Source organism: Populus euphratica, unplaced genomic scaffold (genome assembly GCF_000495115.2).
Source record: "Populus euphratica unplaced genomic scaffold, PopEup_1.0 scaffold62.1, whole genome shotgun sequence".
NCBI lineage: Eukaryota > Viridiplantae > Streptophyta > Magnoliopsida > Malpighiales > Salicaceae > Populus > Populus euphratica.
The window spans coordinates 44,275-64,336 of NW_011499939.1; the positions used below are offsets into that span (position 1 = coordinate 44,275).

The 20,062-nt window shown below is 34.6% G+C and overlaps 4 protein-coding genes and 1 pseudogene across 6 annotated transcripts; 4 read left to right on the plus strand and 1 right to left on the minus strand.

Moving 5' to 3' along the window:
- The first annotated feature begins 2,270 nt into the window (after positions 1–2,270).
- Positions 2,271–3,996, plus strand: LOC105136759 (cannabidiolic acid synthase-like). Its single transcript, XM_011042217.1, has one exon. It carries the CDS (start codon positions 2,272–2,274, stop codon positions 3,874–3,876), a length of 1,605 nt encoding a protein of 534 aa, XP_011040519.1. The 5' UTR covers position 2,271; the 3' UTR covers positions 3,877–3,996.
- A 2,079-nt stretch (positions 3,997–6,075) lies between these two features.
- LOC105136835 (protein BCCIP homolog) lies at positions 6,076–7,578 on the plus strand (annotated as a pseudogene).
- A 2,042-nt stretch (positions 7,579–9,620) lies between these two features.
- On the plus strand, positions 9,621–10,657 carry LOC105136760 (transcription factor bHLH52-like). Its single transcript, XM_011042218.1, has 2 exons — positions 9,621–10,313; positions 10,401–10,657. Exons 1-2 carry the CDS (start codon positions 9,621–9,623, stop codon positions 10,602–10,604), a joined length of 897 nt encoding a protein of 298 aa, XP_011040520.1. The 3' UTR covers positions 10,605–10,657.
- A 1,161-nt stretch (positions 10,658–11,818) lies between these two features.
- LOC105136762 (Leucine-rich repeat protein kinase family protein) lies at positions 11,819–13,955 on the plus strand. The gene is made up of 2 exons (XM_011042219.1): positions 11,819–13,229; positions 13,319–13,955. The coding sequence occupies exons 1-2, from the start codon at positions 11,996–11,998 to the stop codon at positions 13,666–13,668; spliced, it is 1,584 nt and encodes a 527-aa protein (XP_011040521.1). The 5' UTR covers positions 11,819–11,995; the 3' UTR covers positions 13,669–13,955.
- A 1,534-nt stretch (positions 13,956–15,489) lies between these two features.
- LOC105136763 (alpha amino-terminal protein methyltransferase) lies at positions 15,490–19,951 on the minus strand. 3 transcript variants are annotated; one of them, XM_011042220.1, is made up of 9 exons: positions 19,629–19,951; positions 19,234–19,378; positions 18,593–18,651; positions 18,353–18,472; positions 17,932–18,033; positions 17,432–17,486; positions 17,163–17,260; positions 16,178–16,337; positions 15,490–15,902 (listed from the first exon to the last, which is right to left on the minus strand). In XM_011042220.1, exons 1-8 carry the CDS (start codon positions 19,905–19,907, stop codon positions 16,212–16,214), a joined length of 984 nt encoding a protein of 327 aa, XP_011040522.1. In that variant the 5' UTR covers positions 19,908–19,951; the 3' UTR covers positions 15,490–15,902; positions 16,178–16,211. The 3 variants fall into 3 exon arrangements, with proteins under 3 accessions (XP_011040522.1, XP_011040524.1, XP_011040523.1); XM_011042222.1 differs by lacking the exons at positions 15,490–15,902; positions 16,178–16,337 and adding an exon at positions 16,458–16,911; XM_011042221.1 differs by lacking the exons at positions 15,490–15,902; positions 16,178–16,337 and adding an exon at positions 16,458–16,911 and having other exon boundaries at positions 17,122–17,260.
- Between the last annotated feature and the right edge of the window lie 111 nt (positions 19,952–20,062).

Here is a 20,062-nt window from a genome sequence, read left to right on the forward strand (position 1 = left end):
ATTATTATATGCATGTGGTAATCATCCACACTTTTAAACCACTGAGTTGAACTTTACAGCATTAACTTTAATCATGACACACTTTTAAACCACTGAGTTGAACTTTACCACCTTTGAAATAATTCTTTATAATAATGTATAGAAAGAAACCTTTTTTTCATTATTATTTTCATCACATTCTAAATTTTTACAGGTCTTTATATTTCTTCTACCTAAAATAATTTGATTTTACCAAATAATAATATAATCAGTAAACTCAATATCAACAAGTTTTTTCTTCTTTTCTTCGGAATATGAATGATAATAAAAATTTGACTTTATTTTCTTCTCTCACTCCAAATTAAATGGTTACCCTAAAAAGTTACTCTTCTCGTGTAATTTAATGTCTGGTGGACATCTAAATTAAAAAAAAAATGTTATGATTTGATATTGTGAAGGGGGATCGGTAAGCTCATCTGCACATAGTTGTTAGATATAGTTAATATCCTGTCCCAAACATGGTATTAGATCATAATTAAGATGTTGATTGAATAGGTGCGCAATTAATGGTTGAACCGATGAATGACAAGTTAAAGATTAAATTTTTCTTTTCAAAGTTCAATGTTACCCAATTGGTTCAAGTCCAATAATTAATTTGGAACAAAAACAATTCCAACCAATTTCTAATCTTTGATTGGGTAGATAACATCAGAAAGTAATTTTCTAATAAGATTGAAATACTGGCCCGAGGCACTAGCTTATTTAGATTTATCCTTTGTGTTGAACTGGCAGCGGATGCTGGCAATTTAATTTGAGTTTGACTGGTTGTTGGGTGGCAACTCGTTTTATCTGTTCATGCCCCTACATAGACAACATATATATATATATATTGAAAGAATTTATGTAAAAATTAAAGAATTAGGATTCATATCGAAATTGAATAATTATTTTATAAGTGGATAGAAAATTAACACTTTTTTTCCCGGCAATTCTTTAATAGCTTTAATTAATACACAATATTCGAATTGACAGTAGAAATTAAACACAATTTCTACTGGAATAAATTATATCAGCTTGCTAGCTTTTCACTGAAACTGAATATATCTACCAACTTTTGAGCAAATGTCACTAATATAATTAATATAGAATATTTGATCCTCTAATTAAGACATAACTCAGCCACGTAAACTTACAAAATCTTGACGAAGCAACACATCATTGGCTTAATTTGAGTTTGAGACATGACATATTCTGGTAATGTTCAATGAATCATGATTTTATACGATTTGACATGCTAGAAATGGCTAAATTAATCTCAAGTTGGACCAAATTATATATACCTTACCAGAGATTATTCGCTACATTCAATCCCTTAAAAGATAATTCAAGAAATTAAACTAAAAGATTTAACTCAAGTAATATTAGATTGCAAAGAAATTTCTTTATTTTTATCAACTACTCTCAACTTGGAATAATCTTGTACGTAATAACTTTGAAAATCAGCTGGATCATTTTGAAGGACACTAATCGCATTGGACGTTTATAGGATTATCTTGATGGGAAATCTCTTGTTTTGGCAAACATTGATGAGAATTCCGTGCATAATATTGACAATAAAAAAAAATGTTCGGAGAGAAAGATTTATTGATATAATGGGAAACAACAAGATCCTATCAAACATAAAATTTGCCTACCATGCATGCATGGTTATGGAAGCTTGAGTTATCTACAAAAGTAAATAAGAATTCATAACAAGAAACTTAGTCTAATCGATACTTATAAAAACCAATTGATCATTTTCTTAGTAAATTTACTGGAAGCTTGAACCACCCAATTAATTGATTTATGATTTATTATTCATGAACATTCATAAAATCTTTCTATTTTTTTGGATAATTATCAAGAAATAAAATCTTTCTATTTAGCAGCGCATTAGGATGACATAGCTTTAAAATTAAGGCTAGGGTTCAAACAAGAAACTAAAGGTTTACCGTAGATAACGATCTATAAAACCAAAAACAGTTTACTGAAATTTCGATGACTAGATTGTGGTTGCCCATGTAATAGAGCAGGAAAATACTGCGAAAGCCAATGCTATAACACAAGTAGTCAACTTCGTGTCTTGTCATACAAGTTGGCTATGATCCGTGTTTTGAAAATGTGATCATGGTTGAAATGTCACCATCTTCTCCATATAAAGGGCAAAAGAATTTCACAAACAAGCACGTTAAGAACTATATAAATAAGGGAGCCTCTAGCACCTTTCTGTGTGCACAAAAGATTATCAGAATCATGAACTCTACAAGTTGTTTGATGATCCCTTTCCTAGTTATCTTTCTGTTTTCATTCTCAAGGGTAGCTTCTGCTGACCGTCATGAGGATTTTCTTCAATGCCTTGAGTCTCAAAACTTTAACTCCATTTCTAAGGTCATTTACACCCCAATCAACTCCTCATATTCATCAGTCTTGCAGTTTTCTATACGAAACAGCAGGTTCAACACAAATGCAACCCCGAAACCACTTGTTATTGTTACGGCTTTGAATGTAGCTCACATACAAGCTACCATTAGGTGTTCCGAAAAACATGGCCTGGAAATTAGGGTTCGAAGTGGTGGCCATGACTATGAGGGTCTCTCCTATGTTGCGGTTGGAGTACCCTTTGTGGTCATTGATCTAATCAATATGCGAACAGTTACTGTTGATGTTGCAAATAAAACTGCATGGATTCAAACTGGGGCCACTCTAGGCGAAGTTTACTACGGAATCGCGGAGAAAAGTAGAACTCTTGCCTTCCCAGCAGGTGTTTGCCCTACAGTGGGGGCTGGTGGGCATATTAGCGGAGGAGGAACTAGCATGATCATGCGTAAATATGGCATCGCTGTAGATCATATAATCGATGCACAATTAATCGATGTTAAAGGCAGAATCCTTGATAGAGCATCAATGGGAGAAGATCTATTTTGGGCTATTCGAGGTGGTGGAGGTAATACCTTTGGAGTAGTTGTTGCATGGAAACTAGAATTGGTTCCAGTTCCAGCTAGTGTGACAGTATTCAATGTCACAAGAATACTAACAGGACATGATGCAACAAAACTCATTCATCGATGGCAATATGCGATCGAAAAGTTCGACGATGATTTGTTCTCAAGAATTTTCATATGGAGAGCGAACTCTAATCAAGAAGGAAAGATAATGATACAAGCCGCATTCACTTCCTTGTTTCTTGGTGGAGTCGATAGGCTTCTTTCGTTGATGCAAGAGAGCTTTCCCGAGCTTGGTTTGGTGAAAGAAGATTGCATTGAAATGAGTTGGATCGAGTCTACGGTTTACTCTGCTCAATTTCCACGAAATACATCCTTGGATGTGTTGCTTAGTAGGATTCCTGGATATTCCACGGGGTTTTTCAAAGGAAAAAGTGACTTTGTTAGGGAACCTCTACCTGAAATTGCGTTGGAAGGAATATGGGAAAGGCTCAACCAAATCGATGGCCAATTGGCTGAATTGCAATTTACAGCCTACGGAGGAAAAATGGATGAAATTGCAGAGTCCAGCACTCCCTTTCCTCATAGAGCCGGAACTCTATTCCAAATTCATTATGCTATCAACTGGGATGAAGAAGGCATTGAGGCATATGCTAAATATACAAGTTGGATCAGAAAGCTTTACAGCTACATGACTCCTTATGTTTCGAAAAAACCCCGACGAGCATATGTCAACTATAGAGATCTTGACCTCGGAGTGAACAACATAGGCAACACAAGTTATAAACAAGCAAGCATTTGGGGTTCCAAATATTTCAAGAACAACTTCGACCGGTTGGTGCATGTGAAGACTGCAGTTGATCCTGCTAATTTCTTCAGAAATGAACAAAGCATTCCAGCTCTTTCATCTTGGTAATGTTAGATTCTAAAAGATTACTGAGTACTTATAGATATAAGATATGATGTATAATAAAAGATGTGCTTATCGTATGTATATGTAAAAGAATTACTGTGTATCGAGTTGTGCCATGAGATGTACTTGTCATAAAAGATTGTTGCATATTATAAAGACTATGTGTGAATAAATAAATAAAATAAAGATTTACTTTGTATTTCATTACTTGCATTACTCAAATTACGTGAGCCCATACGCTTCTCTTCAATGAAAATTCGAAATCCTCCTCTTAGAGGAGCTTAGAGAAAAGGGAAATTTTTTAATTTACCCTTAGCGTTTAAAGCAGTTTTATCCCATAAGTTTGGTTTATATCAATTTAGACCTTGGTTTCAATTTTCTCCTTCATCCATTCACATCTGCAATAATAGGAAAACACGTGAACAGCTTAATGGAGCAGTAATCCCTTGCAGAAATTAGGGCTTTATTTGTTTCAGTTTCATACAATACGTAATGATTCAAGTTGTCATTCTTAACTCTAAATGGGCTATCAGGCAAGTACTTGATTTCGAAGCGGTAGTTTACATGTCTAGGCAACGCTACAGATAATATCAAAATAAATTTTGAATATAATAAAAAATATTTATGAATAATTATTTGATATTATTATTAAATTTATTTTAGTATGAAACTTCTATACAAAAATAACCCATATAACTTTTTTAAAAAATCAATTCAGTAAAAAAATAAAATTAAAAAAAATGAATTAAAAAATAAAAAAACAATTACTTTTTACAAAAATGTTTGTGGCACGTTTGAAGCAGGTTTAGAGTTGATATTGGTACACATCTAAAGCTCGGCATTTCTGAGTGCATCATCTAGCAATCATACGCCAAGATGACACAAATCTTGAGAATTTAATGATTATGTTTGGTATTATGATATATATAATATTTTAGAAAATATTTTAATTTTTTTCTTATTTTTCATTTGAATTTGTTCCGGTTTGTTTATAATATTTCTATTTATCTGTGTTATTTTATTAAAAAAAATTAAAAGAAAAAACTATGTTAGAAAGGAAAACATCAGCGAGGTAAAACATGTTTTTAATGATTAGTGGGTTGTGTCTGTTGTCGCCTGCTTGTTTATTTTATTTTTGCACATGCATTTTGAGAAATTGAATAAAATGATTAATTAATTAGTTAAGAAATTAATTAATATTGGTAATTATGGCACGTAAGGGCTAAATTGATAGATTGAGGATTGCACTGAAATAACTGCGATTAGAAATAACAAGCAATTGACCAAAGTACACTGATACTAGTTTTCCTGTCAGCAGCTGAGGCCAAGTGGATATTTTGTCTTTGGCCCAGTAAAGTAAACATAGGAAAGATTGAAACTTTTGAGAGAGGAGAAAACAGGGAACAATAAAACCTCTCATAAACCCCAAACAATGAAGAAAGATCAAAGCTTTAGCTTACTGTAACATTCTGTCTCTCGACAAACTTGTCTATGATAAGGTAAATTGTTCAGCTTTCATTTTATGTTGCCTTTTCTTTGATGCTACACAAAGTTCGTTTCTTTGTTAGAGAAGGATTTGACAATATGGGTTAGGACTAAGCTTGCAAAGATTTCACCTTTGTTATGTTTGTGTTTTTTGGTTCAATTGGCATGAGATAAGAACATTGTTTGCTGGGTTGGTTCTGTTGTGATGGAATTTATAGCTTTAGCTTAGTACAATGTTTTCTCATTGCTGTTGAATTGTTTTATTTGTGTTGTTTTGGGCATTTCAAGTCTAATTTTAATCTTAAATTGAGGATGATGAAGATAATGGACTTTCTATATTGTTTCTGCCCTTAAACTTGGAGAGATGTAACGCAAGTAACTTGCTCTTTGAGATGCTCCTCCCACGCTTTTCTATATTCAGTTTCATTGGCTAATCTCATGTCAATTAAAATTTGACAAATCGTTGTGGCAAGTTTACCCCCATTATTTAGTGAGTTATGAGGTGTTGACCCTCTTGTTTTTTGTAAAGATCCCCAAACCTGAACCCGACTGTGGCTACAACATTGAATTATCTTAATTTGAAACATAACATTGTTACCAATTTTGTTAACTGCCCTTTCCGGTTTGAATGGTATGTTAAGGTGATTAGTGCCACTTTATTAATCAAGAATTAGCATCCCTTCAAATCTGTTACATTTCAGTTTGTGCTGGCTAACAATGTTCTGCTATTACCAGGACCATAAATGCGTCGCAGAGCTCAAGGAGAGCCTGCTCACAGTATGCCAAGAGAAAGGGCATAAAAGATGATCTGAGAGTTCTTTTGGGAAACCAACCACACAATGTGGTTCTCTTGGTCTCTCAACAAGTTGTTAATCTTCCACGCTAGCTTTTTCCACCTTTTTATGATGCTGTGTTTGATGAACTCTCATGGGCTATAGAAGATGAGGTTAGATGAAATATGGGATGGGTGAGCTTAATAAATCTCTCTTTCTTTACATGCATGAGAGAACTTTTCTTGTCTAGCTAACTTCTTGTTTGTTTATTTGAAGCCTACGGAGGAGCTCCAGAATTCATTCCTCTTGAAGTCATATCTACTAATTAGCAAAATTTACAAGGTATGCTTGCCCCAGATTCTTCCTCCTGCTCTCTCTCTTTGTACCTCCATTATCTTTTACTTAAATCAACACTCGTCTCTCATGACCAGCAAAAGAATGCAGACAAGAAAAACAGGTTAAGTATTGATAGTGAGGAAGCAATTATATACGCTAAGCCTGAAGATGAAATTTTTCACAAGGTATATATTCTTTTTGACATCTATAATAGCATCACGCCTCTTCTCTTTTTACTGATTGTTTCCCATCACATTTCAGCTCTGTTCATGGCCCTTCAACTTTCCTTATCACGCCGAGCAGGTTACAGGTCATGAGGCAAGTAGTAATTTGCTATTATATCTCGAAAGGGGTTATGTTGGTGATTGTATTTCAGGGTCAACTTCAAACTGAATGCTAGTGATTTTGAACTTAAAGATAGAACCAGTGGAACTCCTGTTTGTAAAATTTATGTTTTAAAACTTTTGCCTTCATTTCCTTGCATAGTTGTTTACAGCATTCTTTTGCTCAAGTTCCCTGGATGGAAAAACCTCTAAATGCCACTATGTCACCGTAGACAAACCTCCATTTGTTTTTGTTGTGCTGTGTAGGTGACCAAGTCTTTGGCAATGCATTATTGCTTCCCCTGGACATTTACTTGTGATGGCTTTAAAAATAGAAATGTTTGCTAATTTTTTGTTTCGATAATTTACAGCTAAAAAATTACCAGCCAATGGGATTGGTAATGGCTGTTGAGGCAGACAAAATTTCTACATTCCGAGAGCAGCTTCATTCATTGATTGATGAGCCCTCAATTCCTATTAAAGGTGCATTAGATTTAATTAAACAAGTCCTTTATTCATTATCATTATTTTCTTATCTTCTGATTCTGGAGAAAGAAAAAAAGCAAAATCAATTCTAATGCTTGATCTTAATTATGTGTAGGTATCTCAGGTTCCTAGTTTTGATTTCTTCCCAGCTGTAAGCAATTTTGTAGACTCAACTCTTTTCAACCTTGTTTACCGACAAGTTTATAGGAATTTTGTTTCAGATAGGCAGGATGACATTTGTTGTTGCGTTTTGAACACGTTGTGTTATTACTCTCTTTTATACAGTTTTCCCATTTCTCGTTGCACTTCTCCGCCACGAACTGAACAGTATAAAAGTTTGACAGCAAAGAGGCATGTCTGAACACTACAAGGGCAATGAACCTTATGTTTGAACAACAAAAATTCCATGTTTTATACACAGTGCCCTTGGAGAGAAGCAAATCCCAAGTCTTTTATATGTGCACCTCCAGCAGAACTTTAAAGAAATCTGAAGGCACCAGAAACATATCCATCATGACCTCTAAGCCATGGTCAGAGCGCACACAAAGATTCGACCATGACTTTGAGCTTTGACTGGATCTTTGCAAGTACTGGTCATGACTCACATGACTGGATGCGCTTTCAGAATTCAACGGCCGGTGGCCATATATATGAGAGCGCTGGGGAGTCAAAGGCACCGAGGACAATGGCCATGTATCCTGAGAGCACATGGCGATCAATTCTCAACATGGGAATTCTAGTGAACCTGTCACGTATATATTCTAGGCAGCCTTAACTAGGAAGATAAATATTTTGCATAAGCCCTATTCTTTTCTAATTGATTGAAATCACTAAAGTTATCAAAATTGTATTGAGGAGTTAACCAGGTAACTCACCAACATCAAGCTTGGTGGTTTCATTTCAAACTGTTTATAGAAGTTAACATGATCTAACTTGATTGATTAGGGTAAACTGGAATGAGATTTGATAGGGTTAATTTCAAAAAAATTTAAAAAAATTATACACAATAACATAGAAATGACATCGTTTAGAGTTTGAAACTCCTAGATTAACTGAGCAGATAATGAATTTTCCACGTCACCTGACAAGTAAATTCATGCTTGATAACTCTGCTTAATATGGCCTTTGTTTTGTTGTTGTAGATTTTTTTCCCTCGATATCTGTTTTTTTATTTTTTTTTCTTGTTTCTGTATTTTACTTTGATTTTATGACCTTTTTAATATATTCTTGATAATTATCTAAAAAAATAACTATGCTTAATATTACTAATTATTATTAGCGATTAATCATTGAAGCAAAACAAATTAAATCAAGAGTAACAGCAAGGTTAAGTAATGAGGTAGTAAAATATAGCAGCCGCCATGCATGCAAAGTAACGGTTTATGGAGAACAAATGGGAAGCCCTAGCTAGCTTGCAGCTAAAGAAAAAAACCACCCCTATGACGAGTATAATTTAGTGCTCCCCAATAATTAGGAGTTGGTTACTCCATCTTCCACCCATAATCCCCTCCTTAATCTCCTACAAATACTCTAACTTCCCACTCCCCCACTCCTCTCCCTCTCCCCCTCTCTCTCACTCACACAGTTATCAATATTTAGCAAGTCGTCTACTTTTCAAGCTGTTTGCCTCTGTGTCCTGTTAAGTGTTAGTTTGATAAGGTTTGTTATTGAGCGACTTTAGGTCTACCTGAATTCAAAAAGACAATATTATATCTACAAGTATCTTAATCTCAGGTACCATATCTTTCTGTTTCTTTATCTCTTCATGTCTTGTGGATTTCCTTTTATATATAGTATATGTCTTTCTTAAGTATCTTACATTTTTCTTTTGTCCCATGATTTTGTCTGTATCATATTCTCTTTATTGGATCTTTTCTAAGTTGTTAGCTTCTTGGCTAACTTCTTCAGCTTCTATCAATTCTTCTGTGTGTGTTTTTTCTCCTATGCTTAAATGAGTTATGCTTCTCCACACTATTTCTTCTTGTCATTTCATGTGTCTTCTTGTTGTTCGAACTCGAGATCTCTGAAGATAAGGAGGACATGGATCTATGTTCTCGTTGAGCTATAGGCTTGTTCGCCGGCCTATTTGTCTTCCTTCACTCAAGAATTTGTTGGGTTTTTTTATTATTGATTGCAATAATAGCAGCACTCAAGCTTAGTCATTAGTACTAATTGTTGAAGTTAATGATAACTGATACATATAAAATGATAGCCATAATTCAGATAAGTAACTGCTTTTTGTTGGCTTTTGTGCTCTAATTAGTATAGACTTTCTGTTTAGCTTATGATTTCCCAAATTCTGATGGAGTTTCTGATCTTTTTTCTTTTCTAGATTCTATCTTCCATGGCTCTAAGCTTTTGTTCAAGCTTGGGCTCATCACTTCAGCATCACAACCTTCAAGAGTTAACAGAATATCCACAAGGCGACATAGAGATAGGAAACGATCAGCTCTTTGCTTGCAATGACAACATGATGTTTTCAGATGCTTTCATCAACCCATTGTATGAGGTTGAGGAGCAGCTAGTTTACTCGGATAGCTACACCGATCTCCTCCCATACTTCTCTTCTCCTTCAGATAACATAATCTCGCTCTCCCCCGAAATCTTTCCTCTCCAAGATTTTGAGTCCTACCACTACCTGAAACGCCCAAAAACCTACACAGATCATTTCATCTCAACTTTTGAACCGAATTTCTTCGAAGGATGTGCTCCGAATCCCAATCCAAGACTCCCAGAATTATTTCCAGAAATCCCAGCCCCGGAACCTAAGTTTCAGGTTCCAATAACCTTTAATGTTGGGAGGACTGATCAGAGTGTGATGAATTCAAAGAAACCAAGTACTGGAGTGAGCTTGTCTACACAGAGCATCGCTGCGCGTGAGAGGAGAAGGAAGATAACCGAGAAGACACGGGAGCTTGGAAAGTTTATTCCTGGTGGGCATAAGATGAACACTGCAGAGATGTTCCAAGCTGCTTCCAAGTATGTCAAGTTCTTGCAGGCTCAAATTGGAATTCTTGAACTCATGGGGTCAACCCAGGTAAAATCTCATTCTCTTTCAAATTTCTTGGCAGACACTGAAAATGTTCTTCAGTTTTAGAACCGATGTGTTAAATAAATGTTACAGGAAAACAAAGGGCCAATGCACACACAGGAACTTCAAACTCTCCTTGTAACATCTCCAACAATTCAAGAGAAGTTGTACTCAGAAGAGAAATGCTTGGTTCCAAGAGATTTTGTCCAAACCATTGCTAACGATTGCCAAATCCAATCAAAACCCTTGATCATTGAGGAGATTGATCAGTTGTTGGGGGGTCAATTGCTTGGATAGTTGATAGCAGTTGGATCAGTCAAGAGGGTGCATTTTTTGTGTGCTTTTTTGCTCATGTCTAAGTAGAATCTGTTGATAATTTTTTTTCCTGCCCTAATTATCTTCAGTTTAGTTGCTAATTGGTAACCTTCCTTGTTGTAATGTTAGCAATAGGTGCTGACTGTCAATCTTCCTTTTAGTTTTAGGTCCTCATTTTATCAATTTCTTGTAAATTTCTTGTTTTCATGAAATGTATTGGTTAATTTCCTTTATTTGAAGAGTTTTCCTTTGATTGATTTAAAATATTAACAATGTTGATGTTGATGACTGATCACAATTATAAACACATATATTGTGTATATGATAATAAAAAAATTAATTATTAAAAAAATATGTCATTTGAATTAATAATAACAATATATTTAATACTCAATATCATAATATAACAAGTATTAATAAACTACTTTCAATCATAATTATCATTATTAAATCCTTTTTTGGAAATAGGTTAAGTTATTAAGTTTAAATTAATTATTTTTTTTAAATTACTTTATTTTTTTAACTTGTTAATTTTGTTAAATTAACCGAGTCTTATTATATCAATATTTTTTTTATTAAACTTAAAATTCAAGTCAATCTTCAAAAGGCTTTTTATTATTAAAATTGATGAGTATAACAATAATTCTTTCAACAAGCTAAAGTTTCAAGTATTCATGTATAATTATAATATTCTAAGAATTTTTGTTAATAGTCAAAGATAAATCAGGTTTATAGAGTAATAAAAACATGATTAATTCAATTAAATTTTATTTTTTTCAATTAAATTTGAAGTTCGATATAAATTACATTATGTATCATAAATTTTTTAAATAAATTTATTAAACTAAATTAGGTTTAATAACTATGTTTTTTATAAATAAAGGCTCAATGATGTATAAACAAGAATCATATTGTAAGAATTTTTTTTATAAAAATGCTCAAAAATTCAGTTTTTTTTATTAGAAACGCATTACTTGACAGTTTTAAAATTATTGGGTCATATATCAAAAACTGAATTGATTTTTTTTTGTTATAATATCATTGAATATTTTTTTATCCACTGAAACTATGTCCAACTCTCTAGTTTACTTGTATCAAGACTACAGAAGAATATTTTACTTCACCTAAATTTGATCAGATTTTTTTTTGTTATAATATCAAGAATATTTTAAGGTTTGAATTTTTGTTTGAATATTTGACCCAAAACAATTTGATGAGATACATTTGTCCTCTCCCTATCATGGTAACCACCAAATTTGGCACTACAAATTCAAATAATAAACCTTCTAAAACTTCCACATTGCAAATGCATGCAAACCGCTTGAAAATTTGGATATCTATCTGACTTTCAGAGACTTCTCTCAACTTCTTTCATGGCTTCTCCACGTTTTCTCCTTCTGTTCACAACATTATCACTCACAGTTTCTTCTGCAATCTCAGGATCAGTAATAGAGGACCTTGCAAACTTGCAACCCCCATCAGATTTCAACACCACAATCATGAAAAACTGTCAACACAATCCTTCTCTTAGATACTGCAACTCCTCTTCTATGGACCTGAAAGAAATCTTCAAGTTCACCATTGTTGCAAGCCATCTTTGCAATGAGTCAAAGAATCTAAATTGTGTCCATTCTTTCGACAACATAGACCTGCGAAACAGGCCGAAGATGGCACCACTCTACTTGTCATACAGTTTCTTTTGGAAATACTGTCCTTTAACCATTCTTTCCATTGATTTGTCAAACATTTCTTTAAAGGGTAGTTTTCCTAAAGAAGTTATATGTTGTGACCAAATCCAGGCTCTTGATTTGAGCCTTAATGGCCTTACCGGCGAATTCCCAATCGAGAGCTTCGCTCCTCTTACCAACCTTACATTTCTCAACCTGTCATATAATTATTTTTCAGAGAGTAAAATCTCAGATTCTAAGTTTTTCAAAAGGTTTAATGCTTCAAGTTTTATTCATTCTGGTATCCTTCCAAGTGACAGGACCTATACAATCAAGGCCATATTTTTACTAGTTGGATTTCCAATCTCTGTGATTCTAATGGCGGTTTGCTTTGGATGGCTGTGTTTTCAAAGGCCGGATTACTTACCAAGAATGTTTCAAAGAAAGCACAAGTTTACACCGTCAATGCTAAGGGCAGCAACCAATGGGTTTTCAAGAAAAAACCAGATGGTCAGAAGTGAAGGAGTAGAAATTTACAAGGGAATTTTGCGAGACAGTACTCAAGTCAGGATTGAAATTTACAGGGGTTGCATTTCAAGGGAGAAACGCAAGGAATTTGTTGAGGAGTGCAAGGTTCTTGTTGAACTATGCCACAAGAACTTAGTTCAAGTATTAGGTTGGTGCAGAAACAGAAATCAGAGAGCCATTGTTACTGAATGGACAGATGGAGAGACTATTGAGATGTGGCTATCAGGTTCAGCTCCTCCATGGAAGCAAAGGTTGAAGATACTAATTGGGGTGGTGGACGGCATGCGTTATTTGCAGGAACATTGGCCTGAAGTGGTGTATGATCTCAGGATAAACAGTGTGTTGCTCTCGGACAATCATGAGCCACTCCTTTCAAGGTTTCAGGTTGGAGATCAATACAGCAACAACAAAAGTATGTACTCTCCTATTCATAGCTATCCCTTATTTCTCTTGTTTTTGTATGGTTTGCTTGACAGATATCTAATTTTCTTGGCACTTCAGAAATTCACGAGTTTGGAATATTTCTGCTAGAGATCATAACAAATAGGAGGTCACAGGAATTTGAGAGAGGTGAGGCTGGATTTATTGAGCATGTCAGAGATAATTATCCTGAAAACTTGCACAAAGTGATAGATGCAAGAATGAAATTGCCAGAAAATATGTTTGATCAAGCTAAACATGGAATAGAACTGGGATTGATGTGCACTGACCAATCAATCAGCAAACATCCAAGCCTGAATCAGATATCCCATATGATAAACAAAGTCTATGAGTCTTGCCTGGAATTTGCGCCCCAGAACCATAAAAGATCTCATGGAGATGGAGGTAAAGGACACAAACATGTTCAATGAAGATGAGCTGATAACATCTTGGATCTTACTAGTTCCAATTATATTACAGATTCTATAAGCAGCAAAATTTGCAAGTGACTGTGTTAAAACTTAAGTGTATCGTATATATTCTCTGTAAGCAGATGCATTTGCTATTGTTTTTGAATGATTATATTGCAATAAAACATGGAAGATGCAACCTCAGCTCTCGAACCACTACAAGACTAGGCATCTTTTGGTTTGTTTGATGAAAATTTTCCACTGGAAAAAACAAGATGATCAAAGTAAGCAGCAGAAACAGCAGAAAACCAGACCTAAAAGATCTGAAACTGGTGATACAGTCATAGAACATCACATGTAGCAGTCAGTGGATCGAATACACTGTTAAAGTAAACTCAATCCAGAAGATCAAGGAAGGCAGCCACCAGCTGTCCTCGTGACTGCAGTTGTAGGAAAGGATTCTAGCAATGGTTAGTCCACACTCTAGGCATGAGATGCCGATTGCCCAAACCAGCTGCATAGTAGCATAACACCAAGGCTTTAGTCTTTTGCTTGTCAATTCACCAAACCACATTAGCATCCCAAAGTACAATTATCATGCCACACAACCTTTTGATAGCACCCCTAGGCAGACTGGGAAACAATTAAGCAGTAAATAAATGGCTACTAACTGTTCAATCTCAAGATTTCTATTCGATCATCAGGAGTTTTCATTTTATCTTTAGCTAAGACCTAGGAGGCTACTAGCCGGAGGTGAAAAATCTACTAGCGAGGTTAACATGGGCTGCTATTCTGCTGTTATTGCAGGCATAATTTATTAGCTCGGCCTAGCTAAGCAGATCAACATGGAAAACCAATTATTTGAAGCTTAACCTATATGGTTTTAAATTAAACTAAAAAATATTAATTTGGTGAAATGTAGTTGATCCAACCAAATTTGAGTCTGGATAACTTCAATGATTTAAAACAAAAACAATATTATTTTGACTAAAATAATTAACCCAGATTAACTTAATTATCCATGGATTAAAAGTGGCCTATTGCTTCCCTAAACCAGAACTACCGCAAGTATACACTGGGCAATTCTAGTCCTCCTGTTACCTATTGTCAACTATAAACTCTCTACAAATAAACAACACAAAGTAGAAGTTCTTTCATTACTCAGAACCCCCAGCTGGTCAGGAATGCCTGATATTTCTAAAATCTTAGTAGTTATTTGAAAGTTTGTCATAATTTTCTTAGCAAAAATGCGTCTACAACCTAGTGGAATTTATATTGAACCTTGAAATGCAGAGAAATCTAGTCCGTCAATACATATAGACATTGATTATTTCGACGAAACAGCAAGAAAATTGAACGAGATATCATAATCATTCCTTGTGGTGGAACAAATGAATATTGTAACAATTTTGGGCACTGAAAATATTAAATTTTAAGGGTAAAATCAACTGCATGGGATAAACTCCACTCAACAGACCTCTAGATAAGGAGGTAAGAACTTGAAGTTCAAACTCCATGGCGGCCAGGTCAGTTTCTTTTGTATAATTAAGAGTCACTATTGGCTACTGTTGGCTGCTGTAGAGCATCTCTAAGTGAGTTCTTGCATGTCTTAGTTACAAAAATTGAGGCTGGCTACCTTGCCTGGTTAAAAATGTGATTATAATTTTCTTTAAAATGTTTTTTATTAAAAAATATTTTAAAATAATATTTTTTTATTTAAAAAAAATTATTTTTAATCTTTAACACATTAAAATGATCTAAAATTATCAAAAAATATTAATTTAAAAAAAAATAGAAATTTTTTAATTTTTTTCAAAAAACACAAAAACAAACATTAGCTTATTATTCTTTAATTTAACATTAAATTTCCAGCAGCACGTTCATTCCATTTTCCAGCAGCAAGTTCATTATCGTTTTCCAGCAGGAGGCTTGTTACACCCAACCAAAAAAGCTAAGCTGGTGATATACATCATTCTATCTAGCAGTCAAAGGAACACAAAAATCTTGAAATATCCAGTGTTCTGTATTTAAAACATGTAGCAGACTCTAAATTAAACAGCCCATCTCGGATCAGCTATTATACTCTTGAAGGTGACTTCCTCACTCAACAATGGCAAGGAATAAATTTGGTCAGTTCACCGAGCCAGAATCGACGATAGCTATCAAAGCACCTGTCTCCAGCCCGTCAATTCATTAAGCCAGATTAGAATCCCAAATTACAGGCTTTCATGCTGCAGTAGCACCCCCTTAACCAACTGAGAAACAAGCAGTGAATAAATGTTTGTCAGTTTCTTTCACAGAGGTCACAATATACCAATTGATTTTGCAAGTTGAAAACAAAGCAGAACTTTAAAGCATGTCATGACAATGATAACATCTTAGATATTGTAATTAAACTGATGAGAGGAAGTTGCAGACATCTTTTTAAGAGGATTTCAAACTCGATAAAAATGTAGAACAAAAAAGTTCACCATCTAATCTCCAATGGTTTAAGTTACAGACATTTGTTTCTATAGGAGCAGTTACTCACCATTTGCAACAATTTAAAGCTCGTGAAATTATTTTCATTTGATTATCCCAGGTCGATTGGCTGGAACTTTGGATCTGGCCTTAATGACTCTCTTTGGAATATCAGTTGTTAAAGCATACATCTTCACAGCAAATAGCTCCTTGGGAAGTCCCTTTTGTTCCTGATTAAGCCAATGAAAGTAATCAAATGAACAACATCAATGCAAAGTCTCCTTGGTGTGCAGTACAAGGAGCAATTCACTCCCGACATCTCTGTTCGACCATCAGGATTTTTTATTTTATATTTAGCTAGGACCTCGGATACTACTAACTGGAGGTGAAAATTTTGCTAGTCAGGTTACATGGCTTCAGGGAGAGGAGAGCTCTCTGATTTTACTTTTTATTTTATTTTTTTTCCAACTCAAAACTCAAATTGGTAAATTGCTCAATTAAAAATAATAAAAAGAAATCTCAAATTTTAGTAAATACAAGTACAGAAATAAAGTTCTGTATTACACAGATTAAAAATCAGTTACAATAATGATTGATGCGGCTGGTAGAGGACAGCAAACCAGAAATATATGCTGACCCTTACTGTAAGGTCCAAAAATGGGCTGCCAAATTGCAGTTCTGCATTGGGCATTTCTAGTGCAATTCCTGACCATCAATCCACTAATATCTGTTGGGGTGCAACTTAAAGCATTGCATCATTACTGGTTTGTGCCCCAATTTAAAGCTCATGAGCTATTTCACCACCTAAACTAGCAACAAGAAACTTCATCTGTGGTGCAGGGATGCAAATAGACTGCTTTATCAAACTAACTGCAGATGCAAATGCAAACAGCTCTAAGAGTCCCTTTGGGAACACATTCTCACATTGCTACACTTTTTGCAATGAAGCTGAATTGAGTAGGAAGAGTCGAGAATATTGATAGAAAGCCATATAAGGTGAACTAGTAAAAGCACCTTTAGTTGTCTATTTCAAGTTAAAATACATAGAAGCTAACCCTTGATTTGTAGAGATGCAATCCACACCGACTAAAGAGCCCCTTGAAGTATGAATCAGACCTGGTTATGCTTCGATCTTCTTTGTCCAACACAAATCCTGAAAAAATGCAGTTTGAATTCAGAAGTCAATAACATTAGATACTTGCAGCAACTGCAACTACACTTTTCTGTATGGACATCAAACACTTCGAAGGTGATTTCAGAATTATCTTAAATGGAAAGTGGGCCAATGCATTTTTTCACTATGAAATAGAAGGAGGCAGAGTACCACTTCTTGCAAGATTCTCCTTCAAGACAAAAAATCCACCAGGTTTGAGGCCAATCTGCAATCAGCATGAAAATTAAAGAAATGACAGTACATACTATGGAAATGTAAGCTCTCACCCCCAAAATGCAACCCCAGCCACCTAGATGGTGGAAGTCAAGAACATCATGTATTTGATAAAGTTACTCATAAGCAATTAGACCTTTTTAACTTCAAGATTTTCTTTCTAATTAATGATAGATGTAAATCTTACTAGTTTTTTAGAGTACATGTTATAATTTTCTTGGAAAAAATGGCAACTACAAAATTGGTAAAATACAAAATGAACACTTGAAATGAAGAGAAATGTAGTCCTTAATTAACACACAAGGACAAGTCATGTTATTTCAACAAAACAACCAAAAATTCAAGAAAATATCATATCATTTCTTGTAGATGAATAAATGTACACTACAACTGTTTGGGTATTTAAAATATTAAACTCAAGGCCAACGTTGATTTACCTTAGCCCTATTGAAAAATGACACAAAGTCATCATCTGTGAGATGCCCAATACACCACTGAACCCAGATAACATCATATCTTCCTGCATCTGGTGTAAATTCCTAAAGGCAAAGGCAAGCAAACTTCATTTACTGAATAAAGAAACGAAAACAAAGAAAAAAATAGTGAAAGGTAAGCTGGGCTATAGCTATTAATTTACAATGCACATTGTATTCAACCTTTTAAATGTACTTTTCGAATGTAGTGTGACTAGAAAAATCCTTTCAATGTATAATATACTGTAGGAAAGAAATAAATTTGGAAAATTATATATTGAAAAAAAAATAACTGAATCATTGTGACTCTGCAAACTAAATTATATTGATTTCAATTTCATCATAGAGCAAATCAAGCTTTCAAATCAATCTAAAAGTGTGTTACCTGAAGGGGGACACAATAAAAATGTGTGGCCTTGTGCTTATCCAATGCCATATGATTTTCCTGGACCAAGCTTTCACGGGCAGCATCAAGGAAATGCGACACTGGCTCAAGAAGATCAACCTGGAAAGAGAATGAAAAGATTAATGAGCTGCATCAGGATTTATAGTTGTAGAAAGGCACAAACAACTCATAGTTCATACATCTAGTAATATACAGGGACATAATGATCAATGGTCTTACCTCATTGAAATACCTTATGAGAAGATTCTTGGTGATTCTCCCAATACCAGAACCACAATCTGCAGAGTTTCAACTTTAGAGTACTGACAAGAAATGTGCATGGCCAATAATTAAGCTGGTTAAGATTCAAGATCTTGAAATATTAGTTAAAACTTTTTTAAGAATTAAATGATATCTGACACAATAGAATCCTATGACCAAGATGCAGCTTCAAAATGTGTTATACGGGCACTACATACAGAGGACTTGTGTTTTCCTAGCGAGCCAACACATAGTAACATCAATATTCAGTGAAAATTGCTATCATAATGATACCATTATATATGTCAAAAGTGATACATGAGCTTCATTAGCATCTACAAACAATTCTTACTCGAAAACTAGTCATAATTCTGTAGCACACCAACTAATCTTAAACGCTCTATTCGCTTCCTTCTCGTATTCGAAACTTTCCCAAATGCTAAATGTAAATAGACAGCCTTGTAAGCAAAATTCAGCTTCACCCAACTAAATAAATACTAGAATCATTAAAAATATGTGTTTCGCATATAAAACATGTTCCCATCACCAAATGACAGTGAAAAAACTCAAAAGTTTGCTACTTCAAATTCAATACTCAATAATACAGTGAAAAAGAATACCAAGAGCAACAAGATGCCTGTCAATTCCTCCGTCAACAAACAGTTCAGCTAAAAGGGTCTGTAGAAACCCTTCACTTCCCTTCACATCAGCATCATTCACATGCCCATATCCACCTAACACTCCATTCACTGATGCCTCCACACCCTTCAAACCAAACCACAAAAAGTCCAAAACTTAATTAAAAACAAGAAAAACCCACTTTAATATCTGCATCAAACTTCCATTTTTTTTCAATTGGGTCCTCAAAAACACATCCACACACTTCAAAAGGACAAAACTTTTAACAGAAAACAGCAAAAACCCATTATATTACTCTCATCAATCTTTCATCCTTCTCAATTGGGAGCTCGAAAAACACAAATAAAGAAACAAACAAACAAACAAACAAACTTACTTCCCAGTAAGCAACACCATCACGGTACCATTGAGTCTTCTTGCTAGTATCTCCAGTGTGTTCTAACCACATTTCATCTGGATTTCTGAATTCACGGCCATCGGAATCTGTGCCCGCAGCTTCCATTGGAGACTGTATGGCAGCTGCTGTGTAGCGCTTGTGGAATCTCGTGGGATGGCAGTAAATCGTGGTTTGGAGGGAAAGATGGGATTTTTTATAGGGTTTTTGGGTACAGCATAAAGGTCCAAAACTATACGGATGCGTGTTAATTAGGCGCATTATTCAATTCAATTCAAGACTTTTTCTTTTTTTCCTTTTTTCTTTTAAATTCAATCCATGTAAGGGTGTCATAAACAATAATTTTTTCGTATGCCGTTTTTTAGTCCATATAGTTTTCATAACTTCTTACTTTAGCTCTCGAAGGTTTGAGAGTC

Bases quoted from the DNA above. Each gene is read 5' to 3' on its own strand.
- LOC105136759 (XM_011042217.1), top strand. From the start codon at position 2,272: ATGAACTCTACAAGTTGTTTGATGATCCCTTTCCTAGTTATCTTTCTG.
- LOC105136760 (XM_011042218.1), top strand. From the start codon at position 9,621: ATGGCTCTAAGCTTTTGTTCAAGCTTGGGCTCATCACTTCAGCATCAC. The intron at 10,314-10,400 runs GTAAAATCTCAT...TAAATGTTACAG, and splicing joins AACTCATGGGGTCAACCCAG to GAAAACAAAGGGCCAATGCA.
- LOC105136762 (XM_011042219.1), top strand. From the start codon at position 11,996: ATGGCTTCTCCACGTTTTCTCCTTCTGTTCACAACATTATCACTCACA. The intron at 13,230-13,318 runs GTATGTACTCTC...TTGGCACTTCAG, and splicing joins TCAATACAGCAACAACAAAA to AAATTCACGAGTTTGGAATA.
- LOC105136763 (XM_011042220.1), bottom strand. From the start codon at position 19,907: ATGCGCCTAATTAACACGCATCCGTATAGTTTTGGACCTTTATGCTGT. The intron at 18,652-19,233 runs GTATTCTTTTTC...GAAACTCTGCAG, and splicing joins CAGGCATCTTGTTGCTCTTG to ATTGTGGTTCTGGTATTGGG. The intron at 17,261-17,431 runs GTACTCTGCCTC...GCATTTTTTCAG, and splicing joins GGAGAATCTTGCAAGAAGTG to GATTTGTGTTGGACAAAGAA.